The 20,507-nt window shown below is 33.3% G+C and overlaps 3 protein-coding genes and 2 long non-coding RNA genes across 7 annotated transcripts; 2 read left to right on the forward strand and 3 right to left on the reverse strand.

The window, feature by feature from the left end:
- Positions 1–51: 51 nt before the first annotated feature.
- On the reverse strand, positions 52–12,651 carry LOC112903890. Of its 3 annotated transcripts, none has more exons than XM_025981785.1 (3): positions 12,486–12,643; positions 422–713; positions 52–288 (listed from the first exon to the last, which is right to left on the reverse strand). In XM_025981785.1, the coding sequence occupies exons 1-3, from the start codon at positions 12,612–12,614 to the stop codon at positions 149–151; spliced, it is 561 nt and encodes a 186-aa protein (XP_025837570.1). In that variant the 5' UTR covers positions 12,615–12,643; the 3' UTR covers positions 52–148. The 3 variants fall into 3 exon arrangements, with proteins under 3 accessions (XP_025837570.1, XP_025837572.1, XP_025837571.1); XM_025981787.1 differs by lacking the exon at positions 12,486–12,643 and adding an exon at positions 2,148–2,319; XM_025981786.1 differs by lacking the exons at positions 52–288; positions 422–713 and adding exons at positions 10,833–11,106; positions 11,252–11,543 and having other exon boundaries at positions 12,486–12,651.
- Positions 12,652–13,659: 1,008 nt separating this feature from the next.
- LOC112903901 lies at positions 13,660–15,425 on the reverse strand. The gene is made up of 3 exons (XM_025981765.1): positions 15,240–15,425; positions 14,415–14,721; positions 13,660–13,858 (listed from the first exon to the last, which is right to left on the reverse strand). Exons 1-3 carry the CDS (start codon positions 15,366–15,368, stop codon positions 13,719–13,721), a joined length of 576 nt encoding a protein of 191 aa, XP_025837550.1. The 5' UTR covers positions 15,369–15,425; the 3' UTR covers positions 13,660–13,718.
- Positions 15,426–15,989: 564 nt separating this feature from the next.
- LOC108744984 lies at positions 15,990–17,339 on the forward strand. Its single transcript, XR_001939037.2, has 2 exons — positions 15,990–16,160; positions 16,216–17,339. It is a non-coding gene; the product is annotated as an uncharacterized LOC108744984 (long non-coding RNA).
- LOC112906809 lies at positions 17,181–18,579 on the reverse strand. Its single transcript, XM_025981764.1, has 3 exons — positions 18,396–18,579; positions 17,808–18,114; positions 17,181–17,374 (listed from the first exon to the last, which is right to left on the reverse strand). The coding sequence occupies exons 1-3, from the start codon at positions 18,522–18,524 to the stop codon at positions 17,235–17,237; spliced, it is 576 nt and encodes a 191-aa protein (XP_025837549.1). The 5' UTR covers positions 18,525–18,579; the 3' UTR covers positions 17,181–17,234.
- Positions 18,580–19,376: 797 nt separating this feature from the next.
- On the forward strand, positions 19,377–20,040 carry LOC112906817. The gene is made up of 3 exons (XR_003232614.1): positions 19,377–19,543; positions 19,599–19,906; positions 19,960–20,040. It is a non-coding gene; the product is annotated as an uncharacterized LOC112906817 (long non-coding RNA).
- Positions 20,041–20,507: the final 467 nt, after the last annotated feature.

Here is a 20,507-nt window from a genome sequence, read left to right on the forward strand (position 1 = left end):
TCCATCACACAGTAAAATCAGTCTCACACACTAAAATTAATACTCCATTAATTACATTAATTATGCTTTATTGACATCATTCAAGTGTTTAGGATTGCTAACAGGTTTAATATTGATCAATTTCGTTGATACATATTTTACTGTTGTCTTATAGCAAACAGCTTCCTACGTCTTGTACAACGTATGTCTTTTCTATGTCGCCAAGACCATTATCTTCAAGAATTTGCTGAACTTCAGCTGCGTACCGGTCTGATAGAGCCCTGGTCCTGCCCCTTACGTATAATGTTTCTGCGAAATCAAAAAATAGTTGAATATCCTAAAGACTAACGATTGATTTCTTGTACACAAAATAATTCAATTTTTCATTATAAATACAAGACAATATAAGACTTAAAAATATTTTTTATATGCCGATGCTTACCACTTCTGCTGCTGCTGTCTACATTAACGCAATTGTAATCGATGGTGTACCAATCGTAATTGAACCCAAGAATTTTATATTGCACTGCATCGTCGGCATTGTTGTATTTTACGTTTATAATCCCTTGACCGTCATTACTAGCCAATGTCACTACGCCATCAGACCTAGAACGTCTTCGTACCGAAGAGATTCTCGATGATGTAAGTGACGTTCTTGTAAAGTTTAGAGACTCGCAGTCGGCCTGGATGTTGAAAGTGAACACGGTGTACCATCTCCTTATATTGGCTCCATACTATTAAATATATATATATAAAAGAGATTACATATAGGACATCGCAAAGTCAACCATTTTAAGAATACTGCAAGATAAAATGTCAGATCTATCTAGCAGTAAAATTAAATGACCTTAGCTGGTTATCGGACTCTCAAACTCTAGACATTATTGCAACCCCTATGTTTAGATAGCACTAAAAAACCAGGACTATTTATTCAGGATTCCTTTTAGGGTTCCATACGTCCGAATGAAAAACGGAACCCTTATTATAGGATCATTCGTGTGTTTGTCTGTCCATCTATCACAGTCGGACGGATAACGCAAATAAATTAATTTTGACCATGAGGGTNAAAAGAGGGGAGGTGTTAGATACCTCTCATATTTTATCACTGGTCCGTGTTATTTAATACCAAAGTTATGTATCTAATGTTAAAAGTGCACTTTTCAATAACTTCTTTCAAATAACACTAATCCTAAACTTATATCATATTTCTTGTAACTTGTATTCACTAAGTTTTCCATTTTTGTATCATTAATTTGTAGCCTGGTCTAGCTTAAAATCACCCCTTTTCTCATATTTCATTCTATTGCTGTCGCTTGTTTCTGCCATCTGTGCACTTAAAACCTAGCTTATCGCTTGTGAGAATGCCCAAGATTCTTTTACATATCCACTTCAGTTTCAAAATTCATTATTGACAGATTTATTGCAGTTTCACTTCTCAACCTTATTTTTCTATGCCTCAACGAATACCGTATGTAAAAAATGTCTAAAAGCATCTTGGGGGCAAAAACAGTTGTATATTTAAAAACATACTCAAGTCAGTATGTCAGTCAGTAGCAGTCTAGACCTTCACTTAATCAGAACCTCTAATTTTAACATTCTACAACCATCACTGTACCAAGGTAAGGGACAAATAAATTAGTTTAACTTACTTCGCTCGCCCTCTTTTTATTATTAAGAAATTGTTATTGTGTCGGCAAACACATAGAAAACACTGCTTGGTGTCAGAAGCCCTGAATATAATGAATATTAAATACATTAAATATATTATGTAAAATTTGTATATACATATATCCTGTCCTGTCATATATATATATACGATAAATTGTCGGATACTTTGATTTGAAACATCAAAAATATATACGTATATATATATTANGTAGCATCGTACTACAGATGGCGTTTACCGCGCCATTTGTGCTATTTTCTAAAACGCGCTGTTAAGACAGCAGGTAAAAGATGGTCTGTGTTCTGTCGGAGCTGCCTGCGACGCGCTGATGAGATCCAAAAAGATCGAAATCGCGATCCGCGTCTGGCAGTTTCGACAGAATACAGATCACTTCGAAATATTGTTTTCTTTATTGGCTATTTTATTAAAATTGTTTGTTCTTATATTATAACGACCCAAGTTTCACGTGAACGAAACAATGAGTAAAAACTAGTCGACTTACGTAATTAACCCCTGGGAAATCTTCTACCGGTTTTACATTTCTGTCTTCACATTGACCTTGGGAGACGTATTGTGAATAACAAAATGAAATTAAGGCAAGAAAAACAATCGCGGAAAGTTGCTTAAACATTTTTATTACTAGGCACTTCTACGTCTGTTAGTTGCAAAGTGTATTGGTACTACAGTTTTCCGAATGCGTATATATATATACGAAGAAAAGTGGTCCAGCAAATCAAATTATTTAATCTTATCGTTCGATTGGGGATCGAAGTTTAAGTTGTTTGTTGTCGGAAATGTATCGTTATCTCTGATCTACCAACGACTTAGGGACTTTTCCTAACGCTAATTGGGGAGGGGTAGGAGAAAGTCAATTTGGGCATTATGGCCCTGTTACGTGGGGGTTGGGGATGTCAGAAATGGATGAATTTATGGATATATTACTCAATAGTCCTTATTCTGAAAGTGTATCTTTTGTGGATATTCATGTCTTCGTGAAGAAATCATTATAAACAAATAAAATTAATTAATCTAATCATGTATTATTAAGTAGGTATTCAACAATATGTTTTTTCTTTATCGGAAATGCGCAATTATTTTTCATCCTTCAGCCGATAATAAAATAATTAGAATAAATCGAAGAGCAAATTTAATTTTTTATGTTTTAATGAGGAAACAACTTTTTTAAATTAAACATTAAAAAAAGAAAATAATGACTCGAAAATATTGTTGCTTTTTAATATTATAAAATTCAATTTTCTGGGTGTCGTCTATATATATTATGTAGTTCAAGGGTTACCTTTTTCTTCTATTACCTCTAGACACTTTTTATGTGCAGGAAAATTGTTCAAAAAATGCAATTAATTAACCTGATTGTGTTACTAATTTTTATATCGGAAATGCGCTGTTGTTGCGCTCCATTAATGATAAAAATTTTTTCTTATTAAGTGGGTAATACAATAGAATTTTGTCTGGTAAAGTGTTTCGTGGAAATTTTCGTAAATGTTTAATCGTAAATTTCATTCATTCATTTTTAACAAGGTGCCACAACAATATTATTATCCAAAATTATTAACTCCAAGTAAAACTTCTATTCCACTGTATTTTGTATACTTATTACAAGTGAAAACGTTCCTTCACGAAGGCAGTCAGTAAAATAGTGAAGCCAAATTAGGGTTTCGATGTTTTTTTATTGATATAAAACGAACATCGACGTTTCGCGTACGTTTGGTAATTAATTACATTGCATTACATGTCAGAATCAGACCATGGTCCGGAACGAAATCTTTTCCAGCATACTCTAAAATTCCATTTATATATGCAGTTAAGGGATTATCCACTTCATCAGGACACCCCTGATTTATATTTATAAGTGTAGAAAATGATATACATATACAAAACGAGCCAGAAAAGTATCTGCTCGTATTTTTTGGGGGCAATTGTTAGATGTATGTGAAAGATGTGGATGATCGAAGTGCCCTTGTCTAAAAATTGTTGGGTAAATGGGGGTTGAATGTTGTAAACAATTAGCGATGTATGCAGTAGTTGTTTATTAAATCTAATTGATTAGCCCAATTATGTTTCGTCATGGTATTGATTCTTAATTTTTTTTAAATCGGATACGTGCACTTGTAATTATCAATGATAAAAATCGCAATTCATTAACTTTTTAACAAAACGTGTCGTAATAAATCTATTTTAGTGTAAGTTATCTAACGTGATTTAAACTTTTTAAATATCCGTACAATTTTTGGAATATATTTACTAGTTTTTAACTTTACATTAAACTATCGATCATTTAGCTACTTATTATATTTCTATTACTGTTTGACATTGTATTTTTGTTTTATTATGTTCAGTACTTTAAAATTATAGTTGTATGTTTTGTTTTTCTTTAAATAGTTCTGCATTTTTAATAATAAAACAAAAATATATGAAATTTTGGGGTGCTGACTTCATGCGTGTTACTCTTTTGTCGCAGAAAAAGAATTCTCATACCTATGAAATAAATAGTTAGTAGTTTTTGCAAAGAATCCTACCGATAAAAATTGCGTATGATATAAAGATTTTAAAACATTTCTTTTTCACTTTTTGGCCGAAGTTCTGCGCTGTTCCACAGTTGCATGGATTTTCGATTGCTTTTCCTACCCAGAATTCAAGGGTACTAGCCATTTTTTGACAGAACATGAGATATTTGCCGAGTTACAAGCCTAAAATTCGTACCCCTTAGGAATCGCTAGTTTCTTCACAACAGTTTTAGCTAGAACTACCCCTGGCTGAGTATTTTACACCCTCGGAACTCTTTTAATATATATACCTTATTAAGTAAAGTGTAACAAAGAATCCAATGTTACTTGTTCCATCTTTTTGGAAATATTTTCGAATATTTATCCATACATCCTGCAAGCATACCACTTTATAGAATTTTGTATTACCGAAAAGTCCCTTATTGATGTTCTTTTAATAGGAACCAACAGAAAATATGTATAATGGCCAAATCTTTGAACATTTACTTGAGTCAATCGTTTGTGAATGTTTGTAACATAAATGATTTTGCTTGTGATTAGTTAGTTAGTTAGTAAGTAATTTATTAATTTAAAATTTACGATTAGCTGACTTTCTTTAAAAGATAATTGTAAAATAGATTCCGCGTAGGTACTCTATCGATTGGCATTCGATTGTAAATCCTGGAAAGGTTTGTGAATGTTTATTTCTGGAGGAAAATAAAAAATAAATTTATTTTCTCAATGCTCTTTACTGTAAACATCAATAATCTTATATTGAAAATGATAACAACAGGAGTCCTTATATATGTTTTTTTTTCACTGTAAGATTACATATAGTTACACTAGAGGGCATTGAACGACTTTTCCTCAATAAATATTGATTGAAAAATATTGATCAATGATGGTAAGTTTCTAATTAATTCATTAATTACAATTTGGGCGAAATACGTGCATGTTTTTCGAACCAATTCACTAAATAAACTCAAACAAAACCATTTTATGTTACACTAGCGACCCGTCCCAGCTTCGCACGGGTGCAATGCTAATATGTATATTTTTGTTTTGTTTAGATTATTATCGAGAAGGGGAAATCAAAAGATACCCCCTTAACATACTAAATATACTACTGAATGTCTTTATATACAACATTCACAGTTTTTTTGTCATTAGACAATACAAACCGGCCTCCCGGCCGGTACCGCCGCAACCGCTGCAACCGCTGCATTTTAAGTCTGTAATATCTTCGAAAATATTCATTTAAATTACATGCTGTAAAGGGCCATATTGATCTATATTAAATGCACAATGTATTTAAAAGTACTTAATTGGATAATGATTAACGCTGCATTGCTTACAATCGCTTCGTAAATAAGTTATTATTTCTCATAAAAAGTAAAGGATAAAAATGGTTATTGTGAGTTATGCCTAAGAGATAGACATATACCATCCCAGACTTTTTTGTAAACCCTTTTAAGATGTACAATACTGTAGTACATTATTTTGATCTATCTCGTAGGGTTCAGCCAGCGTTTGCAATGTAAGCGCAAAAAATGTGTTTATTTACGACATCACATTAGAAACCTCTAAAATTATCAGCGTTTCTCTACTATATTATGCATGTATTATACATATAAACCTTCCTCTTGAATCACTCTATCTTTTAATAAAAACCGCATCAAAATCCGTTGCGCAGTTTTAAAGATTTAAGCATACTTAGGGACAGACCGCGGGAAAGCGACATTGTTTTATACTATGTAGTGATTTACGTATACGAGATTCGATAGAGAAGTTGTTGAAATCAGTTGAAATATAAAATTTAGAAATTTGACTTAATCGTCGAAATACCCGTCAGCGATTTTTAATTAATTAATTAATTGTGAATCTAATAGTGTTTATAATGCAATTTCGTTCCTTAATAGACAGATCGCAGAAGCAGATTTTTATATGTTTATTTTGTTACTTATAGACGGTTATTAAGCGATAAATGTAACATTTGTTAATACTAAGAGATGTTAATTTTTTCTCTTCACAATTTCCCAACTTTATTTAATTTTCCAGTCTTTATTAGATTATCTAGCTTATATTTCTTTACACGCTATACGAAAATTATTATCAATGCTAATCTCATCAACGATAAGAACTGCATTCATCCCAGTGCATTTTGCATTAACAAGTAAATGCTTATTCTACCAATATTTTCATAAATTCGGGTGTTTACGATTAAAAGAACTCATTCACATTGCTAACAGATTTATTTTTGATCAATTTCGTTGATACAAATTTTACTGTTATCCTATGGCAAGCAGCTTGCTACGTCCTGTAGAACGTATGTTTTCTGTATACTGCCGAGACCATTATCTTGAAGAATTTTCTCAACTTCGTTTGCGTACTTGTNGAACAGTAACAGGTACCCTGTGTCCTTTTCTGTACTCCTGACAATGTGTGTACAAAATTTCATGATAATCCGTTGGGCAGTTAAGGCGTGAAAACGTAATAAACAAACTGTGGATCCCGTATCAATTTTTGACCCGAAATGGGATATTTGGCGAGTTACAAATCTAAAAATTACTGCCTGAGTTTCTACAACAGTTTTATCTAGAACTACCCCGGCCGAGTATTTCACACCTCCGAAACTTTGCCCTGCAACTCTGGGCGCGTGTCTAAAAGTCTAAAAACCATTGCTAGGAATGGAATCGGACTAACATTTTTGCTATTGTATAGGATTTGACGCACTTGAAGCTGTTTACCCTACTCCAAGACTGTGGGGTGTTGTCAATATTTTGATATTTAGGATGTTCAATTGGATATAAGACAGTAAACTACAATCGAGTCTGAACTACCCCCGATTTAGTATATTACACCTCCAGAACTGTTTTTCCGCTTTAGAAATACGTGTTGCTGATTATTTTTCGACGGAAAATATTATATTTGGAGAGCTATAAGCCTAAAACATCTTTTTCTCATATACGAATGACAAGTTTTACTGCAGGTCGAACCTGAAACTCCATATATCTCTCGAAGCTATTCAGGTGAAGTAGGTGGTTTTTTTATTACATTTTGGCAATTCATTCGCAAAGTAAATATAGTGCATAGATCCTGTTGTAAATTTTTTTTACAATAAAATGAAGAGAGCGTTGTAATGTTTTAAGTAGTGTTTGTAATTATATATTATTAAAAGAGTAATATTTGTAATTGCGTTTTCGAAAACGGTTGGATCGGTGAAATTTAAAACATGGTGAACGCTCGATCTAGGAAATGTTTATTTTTTGAAAAAAAACGAAAATTCGGTGCCCTCTAGTGTAAACATCAGTAATCTTATATTGAAAATGATAATAACAGGAGTAGATACTTAAAGTAATTTTCACTCTAAGAATACTTATAGATACACTATATAGATGGCATTGAAAATTTATTTTCCATTTTTTCCTCAAAAATATTGAGTCGCAAATATTTTCCTTGCGTATAGAATTCATAATTCACGAACGATTTACAAACAATTGAGTAGCCACAGTCATGGGGCGCTGATCCTAAGACTGGTTGGACACGCACCTCCACTCGAATTTAACTATAACTAAAAGAAATATTAGTTAGTTCTAATTAATTACCAAAGTTAGAATGGTCAACCTATTCCAAAATCATCCTAATCTCATGCACGATAAGGATTGCAGTGACTCCAGCCAAATACCTGCTCTTTCTCTAAGGTTCCCTGTAGTTGTAAACATTCTCATTTTTAGTGACTACAGTTAGAACTATAGAACAGTATAGCAAATGGGGTTTTACATATAGTTTAAACAATTCTATTGATATAGTACATATAAGACATCGCAAAGTCAACAATTTTAAGAATATTGAATAGTTGTCGAACTCTCCAACCCTGGACATTTTTTCAACCTCGAAACCGGAATGAAAAACGGAACCCTTATAGAATCAGTCGTGTGTCTGCCTGTCCGATTATTACAATGTTTTATTGGCTAGAAAATACGACAAATGACGCTGTAAACGCCATCTGTAGTCCAGTGCTACATTTTAGGATTACGTATGCTTCAACAAGGTCCATTTAAATATATGGATATCTACTTGATGAAACGAATCCCGGTGTAGCTAACCTCAACGTGATAGGCACGTTACCATAATCGAATAAAATAATTCGAAGTGGTCTGTATTCTGTCGAAACTGCCAGACGCGGATCGCGATTTCGATCTTTTTGGATCTCATCNTGGTACGTAATTTATAGACAACCCTATTAAACAATTCAATAGTTATTATCATAGAGAAAAGCATTTTTTTGCATATAATTAATCTAATCGAGTCTCATTAAGTAGGTGTAGGTATTTTTTTAAGGAAAATGTACAGTTATCTCTCGCCCTTCAGTCAATGATAAAATAATTCATACAGTAATCGGTTTTAATTATAAAAAAACTGTACTTTTTTGCCAATTTCCTTAATAAATGATTAAAAATGTTTGATACAGGGAAATGTTCGCGTATAGAGCTTCAAGTACCTGTCTTTTGATTTTTTTTGTCTTTTTATCTCGTACCTATTATTGAATGGATGTACTTCAGTTTTGTATTTTGTTACTGCTTTTTAAAAAACTTTATAATCTTATCTATATTGAATACTAGGTTTTACCAGCGGCTTCCCTCTCGTTGTTGACAAGTATCAAAAATCGACGACCACATAAAACAAATTTTTCTATCCCTCGGGAACAGTAACAGGTACCCTGTGTCCTTTTCTGTACTCCTGACAATGTGTGTACAAAATTTCATGATAATCCGTTGGGCAGTTAAGGCGTGAAAACGTAATAAACAAACTGTGGATCCCGTATCAATTTTTGACCCGAAATGGGATATTTGGCGAGTTACAAATCTAAAAATTACTGCCTGAGTTTCTACAACAGTTTTATCTAGAACTACCCCGGCCGAGTATTTCACACCTCCGAAACTTTGCCCTGCAACTCTGGGCGCGTGTCTAAAAGTCTAAAAACCATTGCTAGGAATGGAATCGGACTAACATTTTTGCTATTGTATAGGATTTGACGCACTTGAAGCTGTTTACCCTACTCCAAGACTGTGGGGTGTTGTCAATATTTTGATATTTAGGATGTTCAATTGGATATAAGACAGTAAACTACAATCGAGTCTGAACTACCCCCGATTTAGTATATTACACCTCCAGAACTGTTTTTCCGCTTTAGAAATACGTGTTGCTGATTATTTTTCGACGGAAAATATTATATTTGGAGAGCTATAAGCCTAAAACATCTTTTTCTCATATACGAATGACAAGTTTTACTGCAGGTCGAACCTGAAACTCCATATATCTCTCGAAGCTATTCAGGTGAAGTAGGTGGTTTTTTTATTACATTTTGGCAATTCATTCGCAAAGTAAATATAGTGCATAGATCCTGTTGTAAATTTTTTTTACAATAAAATGAAGAGAGCGTTGTAATGTTTTAAGTAGTGTTTGTAATTATATATTATTAAAAGAGTAATATTTGTAATTGCGTTTTCGAAAACGGTTGCATCTGTGAAATTTAAAACATGGTAAAAACTCCATCTACGGAAATGTTTATTTTTTGAGAAAAAACGAAAATTCGGTGCCCTCTAGTGTAAACATCAGTAATCTTATATCGAAAATGATAATAACGGGTGTACTTAAAATAATTTTCACTATAAGAATACTTATAGATACACTATATAGATGGCATTGAAAATTTATTTTCCATTTTTTCCTCAAAAATATTGAGTCGCAAATATTTTCCTTGCGTATAGAATTCATAATTCACGAACGATTTACAAACAATTGAGTAGCCACAGTCATGGGGCGCTGATCCTAAGACTGGTTGGACACGCACCTCCACTCGAATTTAACTATAACTAAAAGAAATATTAGTTAGTTCTAATTAATTACCAAAGTTAGAATGGTCAACCTATTCCAAAATCATCCTAATCTTATGCACGATAAGGATTGCAGTGACTCCAGCCAAATACCTGCTCTTTCTCTAAGGTTCCCTGTAGTTGTAAACATTCTCATTTTTAGTGACTACAGTTAGAACTATAGAACAGTATAGCAAATGGGGTTTTACATATAGTTTAAACAATACTATTGATATAGATATATAATGTTTACTTTTTCGGCAATTTTACTATTTATGTATCTGTAAAACATAAGCAATAATGTAGCGAGCACGAGTGTGTTTGTGTGCGATCGGGTACACGTGTGCATGAACGGCTTATCGATTCGCCGACTAGCCACAGGCGCCTTTCTTTTCATGTGCGCCGTATTTGTAAATGTGTGTGTCGTACCTGCGTTCTGCGAAAGCGGTTAAACAGTTCAAAGAAAAAGTAAACTATCCGAATGTTTTCCAGAAGGTTCGCGAAAGTAAACAAAAGAGGATTTAAGGGAAGAGACGATCGCCGAAAGGAGGAGAAATAAATTGACCGTTGCAGAAGTGAATCGAGAAATAAATTAACAGTGGTAGCAGTGAAATAAATAGCGCAGTGGATAGTTTTTCTCGTTATCAGTTTTAGGAGTAATTTTGTTAAACCCATATTACAATAACTTTATCTATAAGCACTCCAAGATATTTATACTTTTTAATCCACCCCGCAGTAAAATCAGTTCAGTCAATTTAGTTTTTCCAATATTAACCCTTAAAGAATTTTTGGACAACCACTCACACATTAAAGTTAATTCGCCATTTATTACATTAATTATGCTTTATTGACATTATCCAAGTGTTTACGATTATAACAACGTGTTCCTAATGCTAACAGGTTTAATTTTGATTGATTTCGTTAATGCATATTTTACTGTCGTCCTATGGCAAGCAGCTTGCTATGTCCTGTTGAACGAATGTCGTGCTTCTACTGGCGAGACCCATATTTCTAAGAATTTCCAGAATTCGGGCTATGTCGTCATCAATACTCCTAGTCCTGCTCCTTACATATAATATTTCTGCGAAATCAAAAAAATAGTTGAATATCCTAAAGACTAACGAATGAGTTCGTGAACACAAAATTTTTCGTCATAAATCCAAACATTAACGTTCTCTGTATAAGACTTAAAGAAAAAAAAATATTTTCTAAATGTTCATGCTTACCTCTTTTGTTGTTGCTGTCTACATTAACGCAATTGTAATCGACAGTGTAGCGATCATAATCGAACTCAAGGATTTTATATTGCACTGCTTCGTCGGAATCGTCGTATTTTACATTTATAATCCCTTGACTGTCATTACTAGCCAATGTCACTACGCCATCAGACTTAGAGCTTTTATGTACCGAAGAGATTCTCGAGGAGGTAAGTGATATTCTTGTAAAGTTTAGAGACTCGCAGTCGGCCTGACTGTCGGAACTATATACAGTGTACCATCTCCTCAAATTAGCTCCATACTATTTTTAAAAAAATACAGCGTGTAATTATACAATATTTTAAGTCTGTAATATCTTCGAAAATATTCATTTAAATTGCATGCTGTAAAGGGCCATATTGATCTATGTTAAATGCACAATGTATTAAAAATTACTTAATTGGATAATGATTAATGCTGTATTCCTTAAAATCGCTTCGTAAATAAGCCATTATTTCTCCTAAAAACTAAAGGATTAAAAATAGTTATTTTGGGTTATGCCTAAGAGATATACATATACCATCGCGGACTTTTTTGTAGACCCTTTTAAGACGTACAATATTGTAGTATATTATTTTGATCTGTCTCGTAGGGTTCAGCCAGCGTTTGCAATGTAAGCGCAAAAAATGTGTTTATTTACGACATCACATTAGAAAAATTATCAGGGTTTGTCTACTATATAATGCATGTATTATACATAAAAACCTTCCTCTTGAATTACTCTATCTACTAAAAGAAACCGCATTAAAATCCGTTGCGCAGTTGTAGAGATCTAAGCATACATAAGGACAGACAACGGGGGAAATGCGTTGCATGATTTCGTTACATAGCAACTCGCAACCCTACCGTGCGTAAAGAAGTTTCACTTCAAAAAAAAATATAATACAGATTACATATAGGAGGACATCGCAAAGTCAACCATTTTAGGAACATTGCAAGATAAAATATCAGATCTGTCTAACAATAACATTGAATAATCTTAGCCAGTTGTCGAACTCTCAAATCCTGGACATTTTTTCAACCCCGAAGCCCGAATGAAAAACGGAACCCTTAGAGAATCACTCGTGTGTCTGCCTGTCCGTTTATTACATGCTTTATTGGCTATTTTATTAAAATTGTTTATTCTATTCTCATATTATAACAACCCAAGTTTCACGTGAACGAAATAATGAGTAAAAACTAGTTTAAAATAAAATCAACTTACGTAATTAACCCCTGGGAAATCTTGTACCGGTTTTACATTTCTGTCTTCACATTGGCCTTGGGAGACGACTTGTGAATAAGAAAATGAAATTAACGCAAGAAAAACAATCGCGAAAAGTTGATTGAACATCTTTATTAGCACTTCTAGTCTATAACAACGCAAGGTGTAATTGTTTTTCATTTTTCTGGACGCAGATATATATATATATGCGAAGAAAAGTTGTTGAAGAAATCAAATTGATTAATCCTATTGTTTTAATCCTATTGTTTCGTGAAGTACTGAATTGTGTCGTTATCTCCTATTTGTAAGTTAATTAATTAAGGCTAATTAGGGGAGGTGGATGTCTAGCCGGACGTTAAGATGCTATTACGTGAGGGTTGGGTAGGTGAAAAATTGATAGACCACCCTATTAAATAATTCAGTAGTCATTATTATAACGAAAAGCATTTTCTTGTGTATTTAATTAATCTAATTGTGTCTCTTTAAGTGGGTGTACGTGTATTTTTCTCTCTCTATCTGTCTCTCTCGCTCTCTCGTTCTTCAGCAAATCGGTTTTAATTATAAAAATAACTACCTTTTTCTCAATTTTCTTAATAAATGATTAAAAATTAACACAAGTGTTTACGTATAGAACCTCAAGTACCCTTCTTTTTAATTTTATTGTCTTTTTATCTCGTAATTATTATTGAATGGATGTACTTCAGTTTTGTATTTTGTTATTGCGTTTTAACAAACATTAGAATCTTATCTATACTAGGTTTTACCCGCGGCTTCGCTTTCGTTGTTGACAAATATGAAGGATCGACGACCACATAAAACTAATTTTTCTATTTCTACAAAATTTCATGATAATCGTTTGGCCAGTTAAGGCGTAATAAACAAGCTGTGTGTCGCCTATCAATTTTTGACCCAAAATGGAATATTTGGCGAGTTACAAATCCCAAAATTACTGCCTGAGTTTCTACAGCAGTTTTAGCCAAAACTACCCCGACTGAGTCTTAAAATCATTGTCAGGAATGAATCGTATATTTTTGCCATTGTATAGGGTTTGACGAACTTGGAACCTTGTAGCCTACTCCAAGACTGTGTGGCTCTGTCGATTTTTTGATATTTAACTTGTGTTGGTACAACTTTTTATTTATTCAAAAAAAGAAGAAATTAATTAAAAAACTCATTCACTTGCCAACGGATCTAATATTTATTTCGTATAAATTTCACAAATTTACTTTTATTTTAAAATAAGCATGCACCTGGGTCCTGTACAACGTATGTCTTTTCTATATCGCCGAGACCATTATCTTCAAGAATTTTCGCAACTTTAGCGGCACTTTCGTTTGAGAAGACCCTAGTCCTGCTTCTGGCATATAATATTTCTAGAAAAGCAAAAAATAATTATATATTTTAAATTCTAACGATTGATTTTTACTGAATAGTTATCAAAAGAAATTAAAAAACTTATTGGAGCACATTATTATGCAGAGACTTTTTTTTTCTATTAATACTTTTTGGACTCCCGCAAAGGATTGGAATTGAGGGGGTATTAGAAAGGGTAGGAGAACAGGGCACGCTATAGAAGTCAATAACCAATAGGTGCGATAGGGTACTAGGGCATAAAAACATATTAAAAGCAGAAACAGAAGTTAAGAGAAGTGGAGGTAGATCTACATTAGACTATCGTTCACAAACAGTTAAGGATGCAGGATATGGTAGTTTAAGGGAAATGAAGATTACTCCACGATAGGGAAGATGATGATGATGGAAAATTAAGAGGACGAATCATCGGCAAATTTAACATGTGCCATGTGTTCAATAAACTTATTGTTACCTCTCGTCCACAAAATAATTTAATTCTGTCTTCATAAATATAAAGTTTATAATCGCGATTATGAGGTTATAGAAAGAAATTACTTTATATATGCGCTTTGTTACCTTTTCTGCGTTCGAAGTCTATATTTTCGCAATAGTAATCAATGGTGTATTGTTCATGATTGTACCCGAGAATTGTAAATTGCACTGGATCGACAGATTTCTCGAATTTTATATCTATGGTTCCTTGACCACTACCACTAGCCAATGTAACTACACCATTAGACTTAGACCATTGCTTTATTGGTATATATTTCTGATGCGAAATTACATTTGAGGATGCAGATGAGGGTCTTTCAAAGTTTAGATACTGGCAGTCGATCTGGATGTTGGAAGTAAACACAGTGAACCATCTCCACATAGTTCCATACTATTCAAAAAACAATTATAATGAATTGGATAATTTGTTATTAATTGAGTAATTTTTAAAAATAATACCAAAATATAATAACTGTGTAATAAAGAAGTATTCACGTTTTGTAAAATTCATATGGCCATTTCTGTTCTATTAAGATACAAAATATTTCGTATGTCTGCCTCTGTTTTAGTTACATCGTAAAATCAACCACAAAAAAGTTCTGAAATGTTGTTGAAAGTGTTGAATAAATTCTCTCAACTGGAGCAGATGTCCGAGATGAGGAAATCGCAAAGTCAACAATTTTAGAAACATTGAAAAATAAAATATCGCGTCTAGCTAAAATTATCGTAAATAAATAATCGAAGCCATCGTTAAACTCTAAAATGCCGGACATTTTTTCAACCTCGAAGCCCGGGTGGCACTAAGCATACAAAGGTTTATTGGCTAGCATCTGTTAATTGTTCATTGTTAAATTATAATAACTCGAGTTTCACGTGAACAATGTGACGTGTAAAATAAAGTCAACTTACGTAATTAACTCCTGGAAAATCGGTTATTGGTTTTATTTTTCTGTCTTCACACTGACCTTGAGAGATGTATTGTGAATAAGAAGACGAAATGAATGCAAGAAAAACAATCGCTAAAAGTTGCTTAAACATTTTTACTAAGTACCTACTTCTAGGGTGTTGCTTGCAAAATGTAATGGTCCTGTATTTTTCTGAGTGTATATATATATTGTTCAACAGATCGAATCAATCATCTTGTTATGATGTTAATGTCAAATAATAAGTTGTTTTTCCGAGAACTGTGCTGTAATCTCTCATCTCTCAACCACTTATTAGCGGATGTAAGTGTAGCTATTTGGGGGAAGAACGGGGCTCAGCCGGGCGTTATGTCCTATTATATTTGAGGCGGGGTGGTTAAAAATGGATGAATTATTTAATCTATGGAGAATAGTACAAAATAATTCAGCACGTATTATTATACAGAGTGGTATTTTTTATATTTGTGAAAAACATTTGATAAACAAGTCAAATTAATCAATCTAGGTGTAGGTATTGAACAATGTGTTTTCTCTTTATCAGAAATATGAAATCATTTCTCTGTGATTCATTGAAGTGTTTGCACGTAGAAGTTTACAAGTACTCTTCTTTTTAATTAAATTATCTTTTTTTTTTTGGCACTATCTCGCAATGTACACCAATGTTTTTTATTTTGTAACAGCATTTTAACAAACCTTAGAATTGTATCTATATTCAAATTGTGTAAGTAAACTGATACATCGCAGTCAGTTGATAATGAATATATTCTCAAACATAAACCAGCGCAGCGCAGACTATTGTGGAGCTGTTTTTCTCCCTTAAAACTTTGGGGTGCTGCTCATTTTTCAACCGAAAACAGGATACTCAACGAGTCCTGAGTTTGCAAACATAGGTTGCTGGGATATTTGGGTAGCTACAATTCTAAAAATTTTTATCTCGTATCAATAACAAGTTTTTATTGTAGTTTCAACCAGAACTGTTGCAGAAACTCGCGATTCGTAAGATACAATTAAGAATGACTAGTCAACAATTTGAGTATAATTAAGTAATAATAAAATGATAGTCTTAGTCTAGCTTATTTGATAATTGGGGAACATGGAAATGACAAGGAAGTATCACAGGGCGAGTGAAGACGGTATGCCGTCTCACCGCCCTGCATTTGCACGATTTTGAATTCGACTCGTAACTTTCGTCTCTCGACTCGGTTCGACTCGACTCCTCTATTGTCATTAATGCCGTTATTTAAACGGTCGCTAAATGACCAATGACAGAGTAGGAAAGTTGGTGTTAGCTTGCAATTTGAAATAACTAATTCAGACGCACCAACAAAATATTTTTTCGAGTTTTGGAGGTTTTCGACTTATCGAGGTTCGAGTTAAAGAGGTTCTACTGCAGATATAAATGAAATCAAATAACCCAAGCCACCCATTAAACTCTTAAACCCCAAACACTTTTGCAACCTCGATGACAGGATAGCACCAAAAACTAGTTCAGGCAACTTTTTCTTACAATGGCTTATTGGCTTATATTCATAATTGTTCATTGTTAAATTATTACTCAACAAACAAAGTGACAAGTAAAACCTAGTTTCTAGATGTAGTTGAAAACGTAATAAACAAGCTGTGTGTCGCCTATCAATTTTTGACCCAAAATGGGATATTTCGCGAGTTACAAATCCCAAAATTACTGTCTGAGTTTCTACAGCAGTTTTAGGCTAAAACTATTCCGACTGAGTATTTCACACAAGTATTAAAATCATTGTCAGGAATGAATCGTATATTTTTGCCATTGTATAGGGTTTGACGTAGGTACTTGGAACTTTTTAGCCTACTCCGAGACTGTGTGGCTCTGTCGATTTTTTGATATTTAACTTGTGTTGGTACAACTTTTTATTTATTCAAAAAAGGAAGAAATTAATTCAAAAACTCATTCACTTGCTAACGGATTTAATATTTATTTCGTATAAGTTTTACAACTGTTATTTTAAAATAAGCATGTACCTGCGTCCTGTACAACGTATGTCTTCTCTATATCGCCTAGACCATTATCTTCAAGAATTTTCTCAACTTCAGCGGCACTTTCGCTTGAGAAAATCCTAGCCCTGCTTCTGACAAATAATATTTCTAGAAAAACAAAAAACAGTTATATTTATATTATAGTTATAAAGAGTAACGATTGATTTTTACTGAATAGTTATCAAAAGAAATTAAAAAACTTATTGGAGCACATTATTATGCAGAGACTTTTTTTTCTATTAATACAGAAGTTAAGAGAAGTGGAGGTAGATCTACATTAGACTATGGTTCACAAACAGTTAAGGATGCAGGATATGGTAGTTTTAGGGAAATGTGAAGATTACTCCACGATAGGGAAGATGATGATGATGGAAAATTAAGAGGACGAATCATCGGCAAATTTAACATGTACCATGTGTTCAATGAACTTATTGTTACCTCTCGTCCACAAAATAATTTAATTCTGTCTTCATAAATATAAAGCTTATAATCGCGATTATAAGGTTATAGAAAGAAATACTTTATATATGCTCATTGTTACCTTTTCTACGTTTCGTGTCTATATTTTCGCAATTGTAATCAATGGTAAACTGATCATGGTTGTAGCCGAGAATTGTAAATTGCACTGGATCGACAGATTTCTCGAATTTTATTGCTATAACTCCTTGACCACTACCACTAGCCAATGTAACTACACCGGTAGACTTAGACCATTGTTTTATTGGTACATATTTCTGATGCGAAATTACATTTGAGGATGCAGGTGACGGTCTTTCAAAGTTTAGATACTGGCAGTCGATCTGGATGTTGGAAGTAATCACAGTGAACCATCTCCGCAGGCTTCCATACTATTAAAAAAAAATTATAGTGAATTGGATAATTTACTATTAGATGACTAATTTTTAAAAACAGGTAGTCACGTTTTGTAAAATTCATATGGCTATTTGTGTTCTATTAAGATACAAAATATTTCTTATATCTGCCTGTCTGTTTGTACGTACTAGCTAATATTCGAATAAATAGCCTCGCTTTTACGGTGCTAGTCCTGTCAGGATAGTACTTTCGTGACAGTTATGAAAATATTTAAGAAAATGCGAACAATGTGACGTGTAAAATAAAGTTAACTTACGTAATCAACTCCTGGAAAATCTTTTGCCGGTTTTATATTTCTGTCTTCACACTGACCTTGAGAGATGTATTGTGAATAAGAAGACGAAATGAATGCAAGAAAAACAATAGCAAAAAGTTGCTTAAACATTTTTACTAAGTACCTACTTCTAGGTTGTTGCTTGCAAAATGTAATGGTCCTGTATTTTTCTGAATGTATATATATATTGTTCAACAGATCGAATCAATCATCTTGTTATGATGTTATATATCAAATAATAAGTTGTTTTTCCGAGAACTGTGCTGTAATCTCTCATCTCTCAACCACTTATTAGCGGATGTAAGTGTAGCTATTTGGGGAAGAACGGGGCTCAGCCGGGCGTTATGTCCTATTATATTTGAGGCGGGGTGGTTAAAAATGGATGAATTATTTTCTGAATATATATATATATATTGTTCAACAGATCGAATCAATCATCTTGTTATGATGTTATATGTCAAATAATAAGTTGTTTTTCCGAGAACTGTGCTGTAATCTCTCATCTCTCAACCACTTATTAGCGGATGTAAGTGTAGCTATTTGGGGGAAGAACGGGGCTCAGCCGGGCGTTATGTCCTATTATATTTGAGGCGGGGTGGTTAAAAATGGATGAATTATTTAATCTATGGAGAATAGTACAAAATAATTCAGCACGTATTATTATACAGAGTGGTATTTTTTATATTTGTGAAAAACATTTGATAAACAAGTCAAATTAATCAATCTAGGTGTAGGTATTGAACAATGTGTTTTCTCTTTATCAGAAATATGAAATCATTTCTCTGTGATTCATTGAAGTGTTTGCACGTAGAAGTTTACAAGTACTCTTCTTTTTAATTAAATTATCTTTTTTTTTTTGGCACTATCTCGCAATGTACACCAATGTTTTTTATTTTGTAACAGCATTTTAACAAACCTTAGAATTGTATCTATATTCAAATTGTGTAAGTAAACTGATACATCGCAGTCAGTTGATAATGAATATATTCTCAAACATAAACCAGCGCAGCGCAGACTATTGTGGAGCTGTTTTTCTCCCTTAAAACTTTGGGGTGCTGCTCATTTTTCAACCGAAAACAGGATACTCAACGAGTCCTGAGTTTGCAAACATAGGTTGCTGGGATATTTGGGTAGCTACAATTCTAAAAATTTTTATCTCGTATCAATAACAAGTTTTTATTGTAGTTTCAACCAGAACTGTTGCAGAAACTCGCGATTCGTAAGATACAATTAAGAATGACTAGTCAACAATTTGAGTATAATTAAGTAATAATAAAATGATAGTCTTAGTCTAGCTTATTTGATAATTGGGGAACATGGAAATGACAAGGAAGTATCACAGGGCGAGTGAAGACGGTATGCCGTCTCACCGCCCTGCATTTGCACGATTTTGAATTCGACACGTAACTTTCGTCTCTCGACTCGATTCGACTCGACTCCTCTATTGTCATTAATGCCGTTATTTAAACGGTCGCTAAATGATTAATGACAGAGTAAGTAGGTTGGTGTTAGCTTGCAATTTGAAATAACTAATTCAGATGTACAGGTCCAACGAAGGAAGCTGGCGAGCGATCTCGCAGGTATTTGCCTATTTATGATCTATTTGGGTAAGTCACTTGGAGCCGATACACAAATAAGCTTTCAGTAGGCGTAAATAAATAGTATTAATGCAGATAGGATAGTAGCGTACTAGAAAATAATGTAGAAACATAACTTTTCCAAAAAATAAAAATAAACCTATTGCTTTTGTTTTATAGTCAGTTTTCACATTCACTGTCATCATGAAAATCTCTATCACTGTCACCAACATCAACAATTAGTTCTTTTGTTTGTCTGTCTATAACTTGCTCATTGATCCCTATTTTTAAATATTTAATCTAGGCTTGTGTGTGAAAAATTCCAGTTAATTCTACGCAGTAGTTTTGGTTGGTGCGATAAGCAGCATTTTCGACATATTTTACTGTTTTACTACAGAAAGGGTAAAAATGCTGTTCAAGCCAGAAAGAAATTGACTGATGTGTATGGAGAAGGTGTGTTGACAGTACGCCAGTGCCAGAACTGGTTCGCTAAATTTCGATCCGGCAATTTTGATGT

This window comes from Agrilus planipennis, unplaced genomic scaffold (genome assembly GCF_000699045.2).
Source record: "Agrilus planipennis isolate EAB-ADULT unplaced genomic scaffold, Apla_2.0 scaffold42, whole genome shotgun sequence".
Taxonomy (NCBI): Eukaryota; Metazoa; Arthropoda; class Insecta; order Coleoptera; family Buprestidae; genus Agrilus; species Agrilus planipennis.

Coding starts and splice junctions, on each gene's coding strand:
- LOC112903890 (XM_025981785.1), bottom strand. CDS start 12,614: ATGTTCAATCAACTTTTCGCGATTGTTTTTCTTGCGTTAATTTCATTT. Junction 714..12,485: donor ATTTCCCAGGGGTTAATTAC/GTAAGTTGATTT, acceptor TATATTTAATAG/TATGGAGCCAATATAAGGAG. Junction 289..421: donor AGACAGCAGCAGCAGAAGTG/GTAAGCATCGGC, acceptor TTGATTTCGCAG/AAACATTATACGTAAGGGGC.
- LOC112903901 (XM_025981765.1), bottom strand. CDS start 15,368: ATGTTTAAGCAACTTTTAGCGATTGTTTTTCTTGCATTCATTTCGTCT. Junction 14,722..15,239: donor ATTTTCCAGGAGTTAATTAC/GTAAGTTGACTT, acceptor TTTTTTGAATAG/TATGGAACTATGTGGAGATG. Junction 13,859..14,414: donor AGACTTCGAACGCAGAAAAG/GTAACAAAGCGC, acceptor TTGCTTTTCTAG/AAATATTATATGCCAGAAGC.
- LOC112906809 (XM_025981764.1), bottom strand. CDS start 18,524: ATGTTTAAGCAACTTTTTGCTATTGTTTTTCTTGCATTCATTTCGTCT. Junction 18,115..18,395: donor ATTTTCCAGGAGTTGATTAC/GTAAGTTAACTT, acceptor TTTTTTTAATAG/TATGGAAGCCTGCGGAGATG. Junction 17,375..17,807: donor AGACACGAAACGTAGAAAAG/GTAACAATGAGC, acceptor TTGTTTTTCTAG/AAATATTATTTGTCAGAAGC.